This window comes from Harpia harpyja, chromosome 14, assembly GCF_026419915.1.
Source record: "Harpia harpyja isolate bHarHar1 chromosome 14, bHarHar1 primary haplotype, whole genome shotgun sequence".
Lineage (NCBI taxonomy): Eukaryota > Metazoa > Chordata > Aves > Accipitriformes > Accipitridae > Harpia > Harpia harpyja.
The window spans coordinates 38,970,352-38,985,078 of NC_068953.1; the positions used below are offsets into that span (position 1 = coordinate 38,970,352).

A 14,727-nucleotide genomic window follows, 5' to 3' on the forward strand; every position below is an offset into this window, starting at 1 on the left:
GGAAAAGGTCTTGGCACTGGTTTTCTTTGTGTGAGGGGAGTGAAATGGGCTGAGCAGAGCGCTGTGTCTGGGGGTGGAAGCTCCCCTGTGGAGATGGGCCCTGGTGAGGCTTGTGCCATCCTTCCCCCAGCAAGACGCTCCATCCAACAATTTCCCCAGGGTGCAGCCCGCATGGAAGTGTTTTGGGATTCACCCCCTGAAACTCCTGTCCACCTACACACAGGCTCTGCTTAGAGGCAGAGGAGACCTACAGGTCTCTGTCTTGGCCGTTGGCATCATCTGGGGCCATGACTTGCAGGCAGGGTGCCCGGGCCCCCTGGCCGGGTGAGGGTCCCTGGGTTTTCCCTCCCTGTCTTGCGTGACCCGCTCCAGCATGACACGGGTTTTGCTGAGGGGAAATCTGGGGCCCTGCGCTCAAAAGCTCTGCAAACCCGCGGAGCATCCCGTGTGTCTGGGATCCCAGGCCAGTCCCTGCCTGTCCTGCCAGCCCTGTGACAGTGCTGGGTCCCACCGGTGAACATGTTCCACAGGTGGATGTAGCTGGGGCATGGGGTGACTTCTCCCTGCAAGGAGACGTCGGTGTGTCCCTCCGAGGAGAACTGCTTGCAGCCACACCTTAAAACCCCCGGTACAAATAAAAAGACAAAGGATTTGTGTTTTGGGGAGAAATGTCTATAATTTGCTGTGAAATTTGTTTTAAATAGTTACTTAAAGAAGGAAATGTTTACAATAAATGTAGCCAGGTATTTAAATATACATTGAATGCGCTGAGCTGCAGTCAGGATAAGCCAAGCAGGGATAATTTATAAATGCCCTGTGGAGATTTAACTCAGAATTTGCAGCTCGATACCACCAATCTCTTTGCTATTTAAGTAAAACATGGGGAGAACACAGACTGACAGGTGAAATAACCATCAGTCTGCAGAAGAGAGCAAGCAAGGAGGCATTCCAGCATCTCAGCTACGGGACTGAACTTCCAAACACGACTGATCGCTCTCTGGCAGCTCTTACTTAAGTTTTTGATGCAAACAGCCACCTCTTACTTAAATTTTCTCTTCATTTTAGTCTTCACATCAGAGTAAATGTTAATTTCATTCTGAATCCAATACACCGCGTAGCCCGAGGTGCCAGGAATGAAATCACAGAGCTCTCCGACGTATTTCTTCATGTCGCGAGCAGAGGGGTAGGCTATGAAGGGAAAGCACGGGTCTGACTGGGGGAGCTGCCCCCTTCTCCAATAAAACAAGGACAACGGAAAATGCAGAGCGTGGAGGGGAAGGGAGTGGTTCCAGTCACGCCCTCAGCATTTCTGCAGCTGTAAGGACCGGGAGGAAGCGAGGAGCATGGGGTGGGCCGGAGGGGGGGGCCTGCTTCATCCACAGTCGTTTTCACACGTATTTTCCGCTCCATAAAAATCTACTGATGCCGAATGTTACCTGTCACCATGTTATTCGCTGGGTATTCCTGAAGGGCACGGTATGGAAATTCCCCCTGGGCAGGTGCTCTGGAGCCTGTTTCTTCTTCACTGCTGTATCGCGGGGAAAAAAATCTGTGCATTATTTCCTATGCATTGGGGATCTCTTGAAATTTGGGGGGAGGGGCATCCAAATCCTGCCACCGAGGGCAGGAAAATACCTTTCGGCCAGGTCTAGCACATCCTCCTCTGCTTCTTCCTCACAGCCTTTTCTCACTGCCTCCGGTTCATCTGTCAGTTTTTCATTGGGCTGCGAGTATCAACACAGAGCTGAGTTAAAATTGTGTCCTGGGTACCCCGCAAAACACCAGAGAGGTGGTCCAAGAGAGTGATATTTTTAGGACTTGTGATTTCAAGCGTAATTTAGAATACAATTTTAAATCTAATCACATTTTCACTTCAAAAGTACTGAGAAGTTGGTTTGAGAAGAGAGAGAGCAGTGTCTCGGAGCTACATGGGGAAGGAAAATGCCACATGAAAGGGCTGAGCTCAGACCTTGGCGATCGGCATCCCCAGAAGGATGTGCTGGGGACACCCGACATCTGTCTGGGTGAGGGAGAAAATCCCTCCTGCGTGTCCCGAGTTCAATCTGGTGCTGTCCCCCTGGGATGTCACACTGGGGGACACACACAGCGCAGCAAGCACAGGAAGATTTTATCCCGTATTTGGGCTGAGGGTCTGGGATGAAAACCAGGCTCCCTGAAGTTCATACAACTGGTGTTTTTTTAAGCTACACCTCCTGTAGTATAAATTTCTCATCTTACCTGTTCTGCAAGTGAATCATCTGCCTGCTCCCAAATAAAACTACCAATTTTCCTTCTGATTTCTGCCATGAACAAAAAAATAAATGACTGTGAGGGCATCAAATAATGACACTGTGCGGCAGTTGCTGCCTGTGCAAGACCCTGCCTCTCGCGGGTGCCAGCAAAGGCACTCAAGAGCCCTGGCAGGAGCTCACTGCATGGCGCTGCTTGCTAATGCAATATAATGGCTCGATGTCCAAGCGGAGACCAGTGAAGTTCCTCGCATCCATACTGGGACCAGTATTATTTAACATCTGTATCAGGGACATGGGCAGTGGGATTGAGTGCACCCTCAGCAAGTTTGCTGACGACACCGAGCTGCGTGGTGTGGTTGACACACCAGAGGGAAGGGATGCCATCAGAGGGACCTGGACAGGCTCGAGAGGTGGGCCCGTGCGAACCTCATGAAGTTCAACAAGGCCAAGTGCAAGGTCCTGCACATGGGTCGGGGCAATCCCAAACACGGATACAGGCTGGGCGATGAGTGGATTGCCATCAGCCCTGCGGAGGAGGACTTGGGGGTGTTGGTGGATGAAAAACTGAGTATGACCTGGCAATGTGCGCTCACAGCCCAGAAAGCCAACAGTATCCTGGGCTGCATCAAAAGAAGTGTGACCAGCAGGCTGAAGGAGGCGATTCTCCCCCTCTACTCCGCTCTTGTGAGACCCCACCTGGAGTACTGCATTCAGCTCTGGGGCCCCCAACATAAGAAGGACGTGGACCTGTGGGAGCGAGTCTAGAGGAGGGCCACAAGGATGATCAGAGGGCTGGAGCACCTCTCCTACGAAGACAGGCTGAGACAGTTGGGGTTATTCAGCCTGGAGAAGAGAAGGTTCCCGAGAGACTTTATAGCAGCCTGCCAGTACTTAAAGGGGGCCTCCAGGAAAGATGGGGAGGGACTCTTTATGAGGGAGTGTAGTAATAGGACAAGGGGTAACGGTTTTAAACTGAAAAAGGGTAGATTTAGATTAGATGTAAGGAAGAAATTCTTTACTGTGAGGGTGATGAGGCACTGGAACAGGTTGCCCAGAGAGGTTGTGGATGCCCCATCCCTGGCAGTGTTCAAGGCCAGGTTGGACTGGGCGTTGAGCAACCTGGTCTAGTGGAAGGTGTCCCTGCCCATGGCAGGGGAGTTGGAACTAGATGAGCTTTAAGGTCCCTTCCAACCCAAACCATTCTATGATTCTATGATAATAGATGGAGAATATAATAGATGGAGCATCCTCTGCCTCCAGGGAGGAAGAATTGCTCCCAGCAGAAGGAAATGCCCTCCACCTAGAGCAGAAGTAACTGGAGGTTCTGGTTTGCACCCTTAAAAGGCTGCGCTCATGGGGGGGGATCCGCAAGGGAGCAAAACCCTGATGGTTTTTTTTTTTTCTCCTGACCTTCTTGCAGGCAAGCAGGTGGCAGGACAAAGTGGCCCAGAACCACAGACAGCTTCGCTCCCACGTCAGTGCTCGCCCACGCAGAGAGGTAACGGGAGTGAAAGACTGTAGCTCTGCTCTCCAAGTAATCGAGGCTCTCATGTATTCTGCAAGAGAAAAAGACAGCTAGTTTCCAAAGGTAAACCTGAAAAAAAATCAAACCAAAAAGTTTAGAAGGATATTGTCATTAAAACTACCTGCTCTGATATTTTTGCCAAAAGCACCTAATTTTCCGTAATTTTCTATGAGATTCCACCAGCAACATCCTGTTATGGTCCCAGCTGCCAGCACCACCTGAGGAAGGACACCAGGGACCAGGTAAACTCATATTTTTAGGGACTAAATGGCACTGCCTCCGCACTGTGCTCTCGAGCTGAGACTGGTTCTTCAGGGAGGGGGAAAACGTGATTTTTTTATTTATTCATTCTTAACCTCACTGGTCCCTGCTCAGGGTCATGGTGCGGTCCCCAAACAGCAGCGGCACTACAGCTGAGCGAGAAAGGGTGGGTGGAGGGTGCTCAAGCACTCACCATCCTCCCTAGAGGGGAATTAAATAGTTTGCCAGGTTTAAGGGTATGGATAATGATTAAATTTTTCCCAAGAATTAATCTGAATATATACACTGAATATATATACATATATATTTTACATATATATAATTGCATGTATTTCCCCCTGGGGAAACAACCCAATCTGGCAGGATGCTGTGGTGGAAGGAAGGTCATTACTCTGGGATTCTCAGGATTCCCCTCCCACAGCTGGAGCAGGTGGCTGCAGGATTACAAAAACCTAAGCCAGTTTTAAGCAATTGTGTTAAAAGAAGCTGCTTAGTCCAGCCTAGGAAAGCCTGCTGCAGAGCACTGCAAGAAAACATTGCAGTTCCTTTGCACATAAATATATTAACATGATACTGAATATATATAAATATTCACTAGCGGGAGGAAGACCCTGAATAGCCCTTGCTTATATTTGTTCTTGAGCTCTCTGATTTTTTATATTAAGCAAACAGAAGGAAAATAGCAATTCAGCCCTTTTCCAGCCACGCTTGCTTTCAGCATTAACTCGCTCTGGCTTTTTAGCACCTGGTTCCTTCCTTGGGATGGTGTTGCCTCTATTTTAGACCCTAAGTTTTCCACTAGATCAAAGGTAAAAAGAAAACCAGCACAATTATTTTGATTTACATCAGAGTTAAGCCATGTGGATGGTTTTTGCAGCCGTCTTCTGTTTTGTCTAGCTACAGTTTAGTGTGGGTGTGAATTTTCAGACCCCACTAAGCACTAAAACCCCAGCAGACCTGTACCGGGCACTTCAAAAATACCACCCTGACTTTTAAAGGATGTCGGCATCCATTAAATACTTTGCATTAAATACATTAAACCTGTTATCTACGCCTTTATTGATCTTTCGCTCTCTACAGACGTCACGTGGAGGCAGGGGGCTCAACGTGAGCGTGAAACAGGGCTGCAGGCAACTCCCAAGCAAGAAGGGTGCTGCCAACGGGGGGGGACACATGGGAGAGACAGCTGGGGGACACAGCACAGCCCACCTGCGGGTGTCCGGGTGGGCAGCGTCGCTGCTGAAGAGGTAGTCAGCGTCCCGCCAGTGGGTGACCACGCCGCCACCGGCCACTGCGGAAAGAAGAGTGGGGGTGAGGAGGAAGATGGACACCCCAACGGGTGCCCACCTCAGGGTGGGCCGGGACGGGGAGAGCTGCCCAGGCTGGTTGTAGGGCCGCAGGGACAGGCCCCAAAGTGGGAGCTGTAATGGGCCTCCCATGTCTCTGGGTCTCCCACCACCCCATTGAGGACTCTTCTGGACTTTTCGTAAGTGTGGGGGCACCGCGGCCTGCCCCGGAACTCAGGGGGACCTGCCAAACCCATGCTCTGCCCCACTGCTATGGGGGGGCTCAGCTCTGCGCTGCCCCACTGAGGGGTGACAGGGCCGTGCCGCCATTGCTCTGCCCCACTGAGGGGTGACAGGGCCGTGCCGCCATTGCTCTGCCCCACTGAGGGGGTGACAGGGCCGTGCCACCATTGCTCTGCCCCACTGAGGGGTGACAGGGCCGTGCCACCATTGCTCTGCCCCACTGAGGAGTGACAGGGCCGTGCCACCATTGCTCTGCCCCACTGAGGGGTGACAGGGCCGTGCCACCATTGCTCTGCCCCACTGAGGGGGTGACAGGGCCGTGCCACCATTGCTCTGCCCCACTGAGGGGTGACAGGGCCGTGCCGCCATTGCTCTGCCCCACTGAGGGGTGACAGGGCCGTGCCGCCATTGCTCTGCCCACTGAGGGGTGACAGGGCTGTGCCACCATTGCTCTGCCCCACTGAGGGGTGACAGGGCCGTGCCCCCGCAGCTGAACCCCACCGAGGGCCCATGCCAGCTCCGTGACCCCGCGGCTCATCCCCGGGACGCCGTCGGCACCCCCTCACCCCACAGCTCCCGCGGGCCCGGGCTGACGCTCTGCGAAAACCAAGCGCGGCGGCCCCGGAACATGGCGGCGGGAGGAGGAGCCCTGTGGGGCCGAGGAGCGGGGGGGGGGGGGAGGGCAGCAGCGGCGGGAAAACCGTGAGGGTCGGCGGTGGGAACCTGAGGGCGGTGGGCGCTGAGGAGCGGGGCAGTGCCCCGAGGGGCGGCGGTTGTTTCCAGGGCTGGCCCCGAGTCGTTCAGGCAGCGGCAAGTGAAGCCGCCCAGGTCTCAAGCCAGCCCCGGTGAGGGCTCCCGGCCCCCGCGGCCACCTCCCTGTGCCTGGCTGGGTTTGGCCGAGCGCTCCAAAATGGCTGCGGGTGACCCACACCTACGCGCAGCTGGGCCAGGAGTGGGGCTGTGTCGGCTGCCCCGGGATTTCAACACTGGTGTGCGGGGCATGTTGATGCTAAACCTCCTCTGGAAACCCTCCACGGCTCTGACCAACTTGTGTCACCCCTGGAAAGGGGACGGGACGAGCTGAGGGCATGGAAGCGACAGCATCTGCGGCTGACTTGCTCAGGAGAAGGCAGCGGCAGAGCTGAGCAGTGTCCAACAGCCTCGGTCCTCTCCACTCCTGCCGTCACCTTGCGCCATTTTCTGAATCTCTTCCAGCTTCTGCAGAAAGGTGAGGCAAAAGCCTTCACACTGTGGCTTCCTTCACTGCCCGGTCCCAACACCTTCTCTCTGTCCCATGGTGGGGAACGAGCTCCCCTGGAGGTGCTCTGTATTCATTTTCTCCATAGGTGGTAGCAAAAGAGGAGGTAGTGAGAAGAAGACGGCGCCTCCTTGCCTGGATTTCGTGTCCTCCCATACCACCTGCTGGATCGGAGCCCGGAGCTGCCCACCAGACCCCGTCTGCTTCAGACTGCGCGTGCTTTGTGCTATGGAGGGAACAAACCACCCTGCCAGGCAACGTGTGATCACCAAACCTGGTGAATACGGGGCAAGTCCAGCCCAGGAGGACACACAGGTGAGACAGCCACATGAGGGCTCAATCTGGTCTCCTCCACACTTAGATTTTCTGCACATCCCAGGAGAAAGATTTACTAGTGCACATTCCTAAGCAAAGCTGAATATGCCAAAAAAAGTCGTTAGGTGTCAGCAGTCCTGAAAAGTGATACAGAAACCCCTGGTCTTAGATTCTTACTCATTTTTAATCAAGTTTTTACACAAGTTTAAGGATTATTTCTGCTTGCACTCATCTTCCCACAAAGGACTTGGTAATGCTGGCAAATTAAAGGAGAAAAAGGGAAGGATAAGTGTTAGGCCACATTGAATTGCTGTGTGGTGTGGGTAAGCCCAGCTTACTTGAGCTGAAATGGGCCAGCCTGTGTCAACCAGCCAGGACTGGCCTGGGGCTGTGCAGCTTTCCTCTTGCAGACATTGCATGGACGTTTTGGCAAAAACACACTGTGGTTATCCGCCTTTACCCACCTCGCTGTGATTTGCTGGATGAAGAGGGAGCAGATGGCAAATGCATTCCCACAGAGCTGGAGCTCTGGCAGCAGAGCTGGGACTGGATGTGTTGGGACTCTTTTCCTTGGTTTCGCTTTTCTCAGAGGATGTCTGTATTCAGATGTGTATCTTGAATTATTTGCCCCTCCTCTTGCACCCAGTGCTTCAGCTTTTCTCCCTACCACACAGGGACTGGTGAAGCTTGTCATGGTTTAAGCCCAGGCAACAAAACACCACAAAGCTGCTCACTCGCTCCTCCCCCTGCCCCGTGGAATGAGGAAGACAAAACTATAAAGAAAAAGCTCGTGGGTTGATAGAAGGACAGGGAGGGATCACTCACCAATTATGGTCACGGGCGAAAACCAGACTCAACTTGGGGGAAAAAAAAAAAATCAATTTAATTTACTACCAATCAAATCAAAACAAGGATAATGAGAAGTAAAACCAAATATCAAACCCCCCCACACACACCCCCTCCCTCCTTCCTGGCTCAACTGCACTCCTGATTTTCTCTACCTCCTCCCCTCAGTGGTGCAGGGGGATGGGGAATGGGGGTTGGGGGTCAGTTCATCACACGTTGTCTCTGCTGCTCCTTCCTCCTCAGGGGGAGGACTCCTCACTCTTGCCCTGCTCCAGTGTGGGGTCCCTCCCACAGGAGACGGTCCTCCACAAACTTCTCCAACATGGGTCCTTCCCACGGGCTGCAGTTCTTCACGAACTGCTCCAGTGTGGGTCATTTCCGCGGGCTGCAGTCCTTCAGTCACAGTCTGCTCCAGCGTGGGCTTTCCCATGGAGTCATGGCCATCTTCGGGGGCATCCACCTAATCCAGTGTGGCGTACTCCACGGGCTGCAGGTGGGCATCTGCTCCCCCACTCACCTCCATGGGCTGAGGGGGGACAGCCTGCCGTCTCGCCACGGGCTGCAGGGGCATCCCCTACTCCGGCACACCTCTTCCCCCTCCTTCTTCACTGACCTCGGTATCTGCAGAGGAGTTTCTCTCACATTCCAATCTCCTCCCCCGCTGCAGGTTTCTGTTCTTAAATCTGTTCTCCCAGAGGCGCTACCAATGTCGCTGATGGGCTTGGCCTTGGCCAAAGGCGGGTCCAACTTGGCGCCAGGGGAGCTTCTAGCAGGTTCTCACAGGAGCCACCCCTGTAGCCCCCTCCCCTGCTACCAAAACCTTGCCACAGAAACCCAAAACAAGCTTTAAAAACTCCAAAGAGATAAAACGTTTAAGAAATTGATCTTCAAAAAAGTTCTAGAGAGCTGCTCTCCTAAAAAACACTCCTATTTGCTTGACTCAGGAAATAGTTCGCTTGCAGCAAAATTGCTTGTATTTCATAAAGCACAAATGAGGGTTGTTTCACGCTTAAAACTTGCCAAGATATCCCTCAACAACTCTATCCCCTGGCAACTTTGGCTGAAAAGCCAGCAGCAGCCCAGCTACACCCCAGGTACCTTTGGTCCCCCCCCCCAAGCTGGACCCCAAGGATGCCTGATAAAAGAGAAGGTTTTTCTAGATACGGTCCTGAAGTTCAGATGTTAATCAAAATTAGCCAGCCTCTGGGATTGGCATGCATTGTTCTCCACCAGAGGGGGGATTTTCGAGTAAGCCATCAAAATATTTCCCAAGTAAGACCACAAAAATCCCCACAGTTGCAACCAGGGCAAAGACTTCCATGGTGCATGAAGATGTTGATGTAAGTTTCCTTTGGAGACAGGGTCATCTCAGCGTTGCCTGTGTCACCGCGTCTTCAGCTTCTGCAGTCAACTCCACTCGTGTCCCAATTAGGATGAAGTTTTCCTGTTGGTGTGATGCAGCCAGCCGTTACTCTCTGATGCTCTTGAGGACAGTAACGGTGAAGCTGAGGTGGCGGTAAGCACTCTGGTGGCTCTTGGTGATCTGGAGGAGGAGGCCAGGACATGGCCTACAGCTCAAGCCACCTCAGGCTCTGCTGCTCCGCTGGGGTCTCTGGAGAAGAAACCCAAACCTTTTCCTTCCTCCCAGACCACCTTCTACCACAGAAGGACCACTGCTGGGGCTGGTGCAGTCCCTGGCTGGTCTCCAGAGCATGGCTGGTGTTGCAAGCTGAGCTGTGTGGTGGCTCTAGTGAGTCTTGCTGTCCCATGCTGGACAATGAGTGTTTTGCGTGACCACCCAGCCATGACATCCCCACCTCTCCTGGTTTGAACACTCCTCTGATGAGCACAAAGGCATCCCCATAACCAGTCCCTTCACCACAGCAACCTCCGACCCAGGTGTTGGAACTGCAACAGTTTGGATTTTCCTAATCCTTAACAGAAAGCATGGTTATAATGGAAAAAGCTATGAAACAAGCCAAGATCCCTCAAAATCTCAAGCACGTGTTCTGCAACACCAGTCACAGCAAATCTTAACAAACCCAAGAAGAGATGTGCGATAGATCACACCCACTGGGTTGCCAGGAACCCTGGTTCACATACATGAGATCCGCACTGATTAAATCCTCCTTGATCCAACACTCATCAAGCAATCAATCACAGAGATTTCTTCATAAAGTAAAAGCAAGCCAGTAAGTTTCTGTAGTAGCTCCGGTTTTGGTTAGTGCCATCAAACCCCCCAGGTATGGCAGAAGACCAGCCCCCAACAGGGCTTCTCCATTGGGGTCAGCCACTTGCAGAAGAGAAAACCAGAAATGAAAGTCGCTGACACCCACATCTGCTTCCCCTCAGCCCAGCTTTACATCGCCCACCCCCCAGAAGAATCAGCTGGAGTCCTCCCCCCTTGAAGTGGGCACCACATCCTGCACATCACTCCTTTTGCTCTCACCCAGCTTTAAGATCAGATCCAGTGTCCCTGAGGTTACTTTGTCCCTTTTTTAAACTTTCCCTTCAGAGCCACACAGGAGCCTGCAGCCAGGCAGATCCCACATAAACCAGATAAACCTTTAATTCTTTTTTTTTTTTTTTGATGTAAAAGTGTTCCTGCACTTTCTCAGCAGGATAAAAAAAATGCAACTGAGCACAGTGCCACCACACCCCAGGTCCACCCACAACCCAGCAGCCCATGAAGTCAGCTCAGGTTATCATATGACTCTCAAGAAACATTTTAAGGACCCCACTGAAGTACTCCAATTTTATTTAGATAAAAATCCTGTACAACTCACAAGCACTGAAGAGCTACAATTGTTTTTTAATTGGTTATGCAGACTTTTATAGCTGTGTGCTCAAAAAAAAAGCCTAGCTCAAATGCTGCTTTGGGTAAATGATATTTTAACGATAAGCTTTATTAAAGAAGGAATTCTGCAATGAACAATTGTTCTTCTTCATCATATCCACAAGTGAGATGCGAAGAAAAGGCAGAAGCTCAAGAAGATTTTTGACTTGCAAGGCAGAATTTTTCAGACCTGCATGGGGGAGAAGAGATTGACATCAGTCACTCTGTTTACACCTTCAACTGTAATTATTTTAGGAAAAAAAAAAAGAAGCGTTTTCCACAAGGGAACTCCAACTGCAGAGTCCCAGCTGCAGGCAGACAGACCCACCTTCCTATTATATTTAGATATATATTTTCCTGCAGAAACTGCTTTTCCATCCCCTCCTCAGTGGGGGTTCAGAGTTCAACAAGCAATCCTCTACCAAGATGATCCTTGCTCTCCACCCCAAGCACCAGCTGCACAGATATTCTCCCTTTATCCTGCTCTCAACTCCTCCGCCCCAGCTCAGTAAATCCTTGTCCCCAGACTCCAGTGAAGTCACCAGTGTCCCACCTCCAACCAAGCTTGGCATCCCTCACCATCAGTGACCTTCACACTGACGTCCCAAAGCCGCTGCACGCCATGCTGCCACGTGGGCACAGTGCACCCCAGACCCTGCCCTGCGGCCATCCCCGCTGCCCAAAAGTGACTGACAAACCAGAAGAGTGGCTGTATATAATTTTTCAGAGCTCTGTTACCTAGAAGCATCTGTACTTTATCAAATCACAGGTCCATTTACCTCAGCATCCCATCTCAAGCAGCAGTTAGAAGCAAACACTTAAGCACTTATGGCACCCCTTCTCAATATCCTTCCAATCCAACCATTTCTGGCTCCGGGGGATCTCTTGAGCCTCTCCCCAGCCTCCAATATCACACCTCAGCTTTTCTGCTCCAAATTAAACGCATATCTTCTTCTGTTGTCCCCCACTAGAAAGATGGTCAACTGACCTTCATTTTCTCTTGTCCCTGGAAGCCTAACACCCCTCCTAGCCTTTGCTGCTCTACAGCAAGGAAGGGCCAGAGAGCTTTAGAGAGAGAGCAGCAGCAGACAGCAAGAAGTAAAGGACTCTGGTCCATCTACAACTTCTCAAGAAGAAATGCCCAGTCTAAATGCCATCGATAACACCTTCTGCTCCAATGTGAGGGGCATTTCAAGTAAGGTCTTGCCAAAGCTTGTCCTGGGTACAGTTAATAATTACCCAGCCTCTACCAGGGTATGTAACTAAGTTGCAATGCTGGTTCAAATGCCTGTCAGCTAGGCCACATATCTTTAGTTTTCTTCTCCCTATCAAGGGTTAAACTAGTACTTACCTGACTGCTAAATCCAGATCAATTATGCCCAGATAGTTTGAAGAACCTGGAGCCCTCAGACAGCGAGACATCAGTGAATAAAACCAAGACTTCCTGTGGCTTGGCAACAAGGCACGGATTTGTGCCTCATAAATCCCACATTACCGAGCTGACGCACTGCCTGCCGTAGGGTTAACCAGCCTGCCTCCCCCCAAGTCACAGGGATTTCCAGGTATGGCAACTTCCTCCTCACCAGACAGAAGATAGCACCATGGGTTCTGGAGAAGCACTAGGACATGTGACGACTCTGAACGATAACTGGCAGACACACCAAAGACATGCCGGGAAGTTTTGCTCCAAGGGGCTCCTTTCTTTTGAGCAAAGGAGACTCTTGTAGGCAAGGTATGGCTGAGAACCGGCCAAAATAGTTGGTAGAAAGTGTGTGGGAACAGCCTCGCTCCCTATCAGCAGAAACACTATTTTTTTTTAAATTTTTTTTTGTGGGGGTGGTTGCTTTTGCTCCTCAACTCTGCGAGCTACACACTTCCTCACTACAGAAAGCAGTCCACGTTCCCCTTATCTGCACAGTATGGAGCATCAGCGTAACTCACCATGATTATCCCAGACACAGCTTAGAAGTCTGTATCTGCAAGAAAGAAGGGCAGAGCGTTAGGCTTTGGGGCAAAGAGCACCCCCTGTCTCCCGTCACCACAAGCCCACCCCCGCTGGAAACAGCCCCAGTGCAGTAACCAGAAAGCTGCCCTTGCTTGGCTGTGTGCTTGGTGTAGCAGGCTGGGTCACCACAATCATTCCCCACTGCTATATCCTTCTTTATATTCACCAAACATAAAGCCAAAATCACTGCATGACCCATCTCTTTCCAGGCAAGTTCACCTAGAAAGAGATCAGAGCGCTCCACTCAAAGTCATCAGTCACACCATAACCAAATGCCTACAGATAATATGGAAGCAAGTCTTCCTGTCTGCTACTAATGAACCCTTTCATGGGTACGTATACACAGCCTTTTCAGCAGCCCAAGTTAATCTTCCATCTATAGCACAAGACCTTCAAAAACCACCCTATTATAGCACCCCATTTCCTAAGGAGGGGAACAGGGACACTGTGGATATAAATTAACGAGCTCTGGCTTCTGCACACGAAGAGCGGCAAAGCTTGAAGAGGAAGGCACACGATACCCCAGCGGAAAGACTGCGGCTCTCTGAAGGTAGAATGGGCCACCCTGCAAGAGTAGACATCGCCTTTCTTGGGGGTGAAATCCGCATACACCAGGCGCTGGAAATACCACTTGTCGTTGAAGGACATGTCTGCGTACTGCACGTTGCTCATGGGCTCCCCATTCTTGAGGAGCAAGATTTCAATCTTCGGAGGGTGGAAACCACTCACGAAGCAGTTGAGGACGTTTTCTTCTCCAGGGTTGGCATGTCTGCGGGAGTACACCTCCACCTTCGGCGCCTCTGGAGAGGAGGGTAAGGAGGCAGTGAGAAGCAGGGCTGCGGCGGACACCCCCTCAGCGAAGCCAGCGCCCACCCACCCGCGCACGGTAACCGATACCGGTCCCCTCACGGCACCTGCTCCCCGCTGCACCAGGGTCCTCATCGCCACCCCCCCCCCGGTACCAGGCTCCTCACAGCCCCTCCCGCCCCCCTCACCCCCAGCAGTGCCCTTCACGCCGCTCCGGGCACTCACCATCCGCCTGCCCCAGGCCGACCAGCGCGATCAGCACCAGGACCCCCAGCCTCAGCACCAGCCCCATGGTAGCCAAGCGCTCCGCTCCGCTCCCTTCACAGACTGGCCCGGCCCCCTCGCCCGCTGCTTTTTATAGCCCCGGTCGAGCGCGGCCAATCGCGGTGCGGAACTGCCGACGCGTCATCAGTCTCCAAGCTGAGGGGAAGAAGTAAGGTTATGCGAGCTAGCCCGTTGCGCCTGCGCACTGCGGGAAGCGTCGCTTTCGCTTTCGCTTCTGGGCCTGAGGTACAGAGCGGGGCTCGGCGGGCGCGGCCGCCGCTCTGCCTCGGCGCTACGCCAGCCGCGGGTAGGGCTGCTGCCGCGGCTCTGCCCCAGGCCCCGGCCAGCCCTGTGCTGGGGACTTTCCCACCCCGGGGCATTCCCCGCGCCTCGGCCTTCCCCTCGGGGATGGAGGCATCAGAGGCGTGAGGCGGGATCGGGCCCCAAGGCGAGGCCGGGTGGCCTCTCCCCCGGGGCCTTGAGCTGGACACCTGCGGTCAGGAAGCCCAGCTGGGAGCAGGGCATGGCAGAGCAGCAACGAGGTGCTTGCCCGGCTCCTGCGCCTCGCCAAAAGGGGGGTAAAAACCATCTCTCATGGAAGGTTTTGCAGCGAGGGTCGGTATTATGCCAACGGCAACAGCCTACACTGGCACAACCTGGCCGCCTTCCTTTCTGAAACTCGGTTTGCCATTTCCAAGCTTGGGCGGGAGCGTCTTGGTCCGGTGGCTGCAGGATGATGGATCGACTCTGTTGTTCAAGCACAGCACAGACTCCCTGATGTCAAACGCAAGAATCCAAGGTCAAAGAACCAGGTGTTCTGGTGCCTCCT

At 52.7% G+C, this 14,727-nt stretch overlaps 2 protein-coding genes across 7 annotated transcripts; both read right to left on the reverse strand.

The window, feature by feature from the left end:
- Window positions 1-271: 271 nt before the first annotated feature.
- Window positions 272-10,564, reverse strand: TERB2 (telomere repeat binding bouquet formation protein 2). Of its 6 annotated transcripts, none has more exons than XM_052807424.1 (7): window positions 8,202-10,564; window positions 7,605-7,886; window positions 3,663-3,808; window positions 2,239-2,300; window positions 1,636-1,724; window positions 1,437-1,525; window positions 272-1,188 (listed from the first exon to the last, which is right to left on the reverse strand). In XM_052807424.1, exons 2-7 carry the CDS (start codon window positions 7,832-7,834, stop codon window positions 1,040-1,042), a joined length of 765 nt encoding a protein of 254 aa, XP_052663384.1. In that variant the 5' UTR covers window positions 7,835-7,886; window positions 8,202-10,564; the 3' UTR covers window positions 272-1,039. The 6 variants fall into 6 exon arrangements, with proteins under 6 accessions (XP_052663384.1, XP_052663386.1, XP_052663387.1 ...); XM_052807426.1 differs by lacking the exon at window positions 8,202-10,564 and adding an exon at window positions 5,248-5,329 and having other exon boundaries at window positions 1,437-1,528; window positions 7,605-8,076; XM_052807427.1 differs by lacking the exons at window positions 7,605-7,886; window positions 8,202-10,564 and adding exons at window positions 5,248-5,329; window positions 6,134-6,215.
- A 163-nt stretch (window positions 10,565-10,727) lies between these two features.
- On the reverse strand, window positions 10,728-13,999 carry B2M (beta-2-microglobulin). Its single transcript, XM_052807429.1, has 4 exons — window positions 13,860-13,999; window positions 13,349-13,627; window positions 12,764-12,798; window positions 10,728-11,012 (listed from the first exon to the last, which is right to left on the reverse strand). The coding sequence occupies exons 1-3, from the start codon at window positions 13,924-13,926 to the stop codon at window positions 12,785-12,787; spliced, it is 360 nt and encodes a 119-aa protein (XP_052663389.1). The 5' UTR covers window positions 13,927-13,999; the 3' UTR covers window positions 10,728-11,012; window positions 12,764-12,784.
- Window positions 14,000-14,727: the final 728 nt, after the last annotated feature.

What these genes read in the sequence shown, in the direction of transcription:
- TERB2 (XM_052807423.1), bottom strand. Translation starts at nt 7,834, where the DNA reads ATGACAAGCTTCACCAGTCCCTGTGTGGTAGGGAGAAAAGCTGAAGCA. An exon ending in ATCCAGCAAATCACAGCGAG is followed by an intron (nt 3,809 to 7,604) that starts GTGGGTAAAGGC and finishes TTTCTCTTGCAG; the next exon opens with AATACATGAGAGCCTCGATT. An exon ending in ACCTGCTTGCCTGCAAGAAG is followed by an intron (nt 2,301 to 3,662) that starts GTCAGGAGAAAA and finishes TGTTCATGGCAG; the next exon opens with AAATCAGAAGGAAAATTGGT.
- B2M (XM_052807429.1), bottom strand. Translation starts at nt 13,926, where the DNA reads ATGGGGCTGGTGCTGAGGCTGGGGGTCCTGGTGCTGATCGCGCTGGTC. An exon ending in CGGCCTGGGGCAGGCGGATG is followed by an intron (nt 13,628 to 13,859) that starts GTGAGTGCCCGG and finishes CCTCCTCTCCAG; the next exon opens with AGGCGCCGAAGGTGGAGGTG.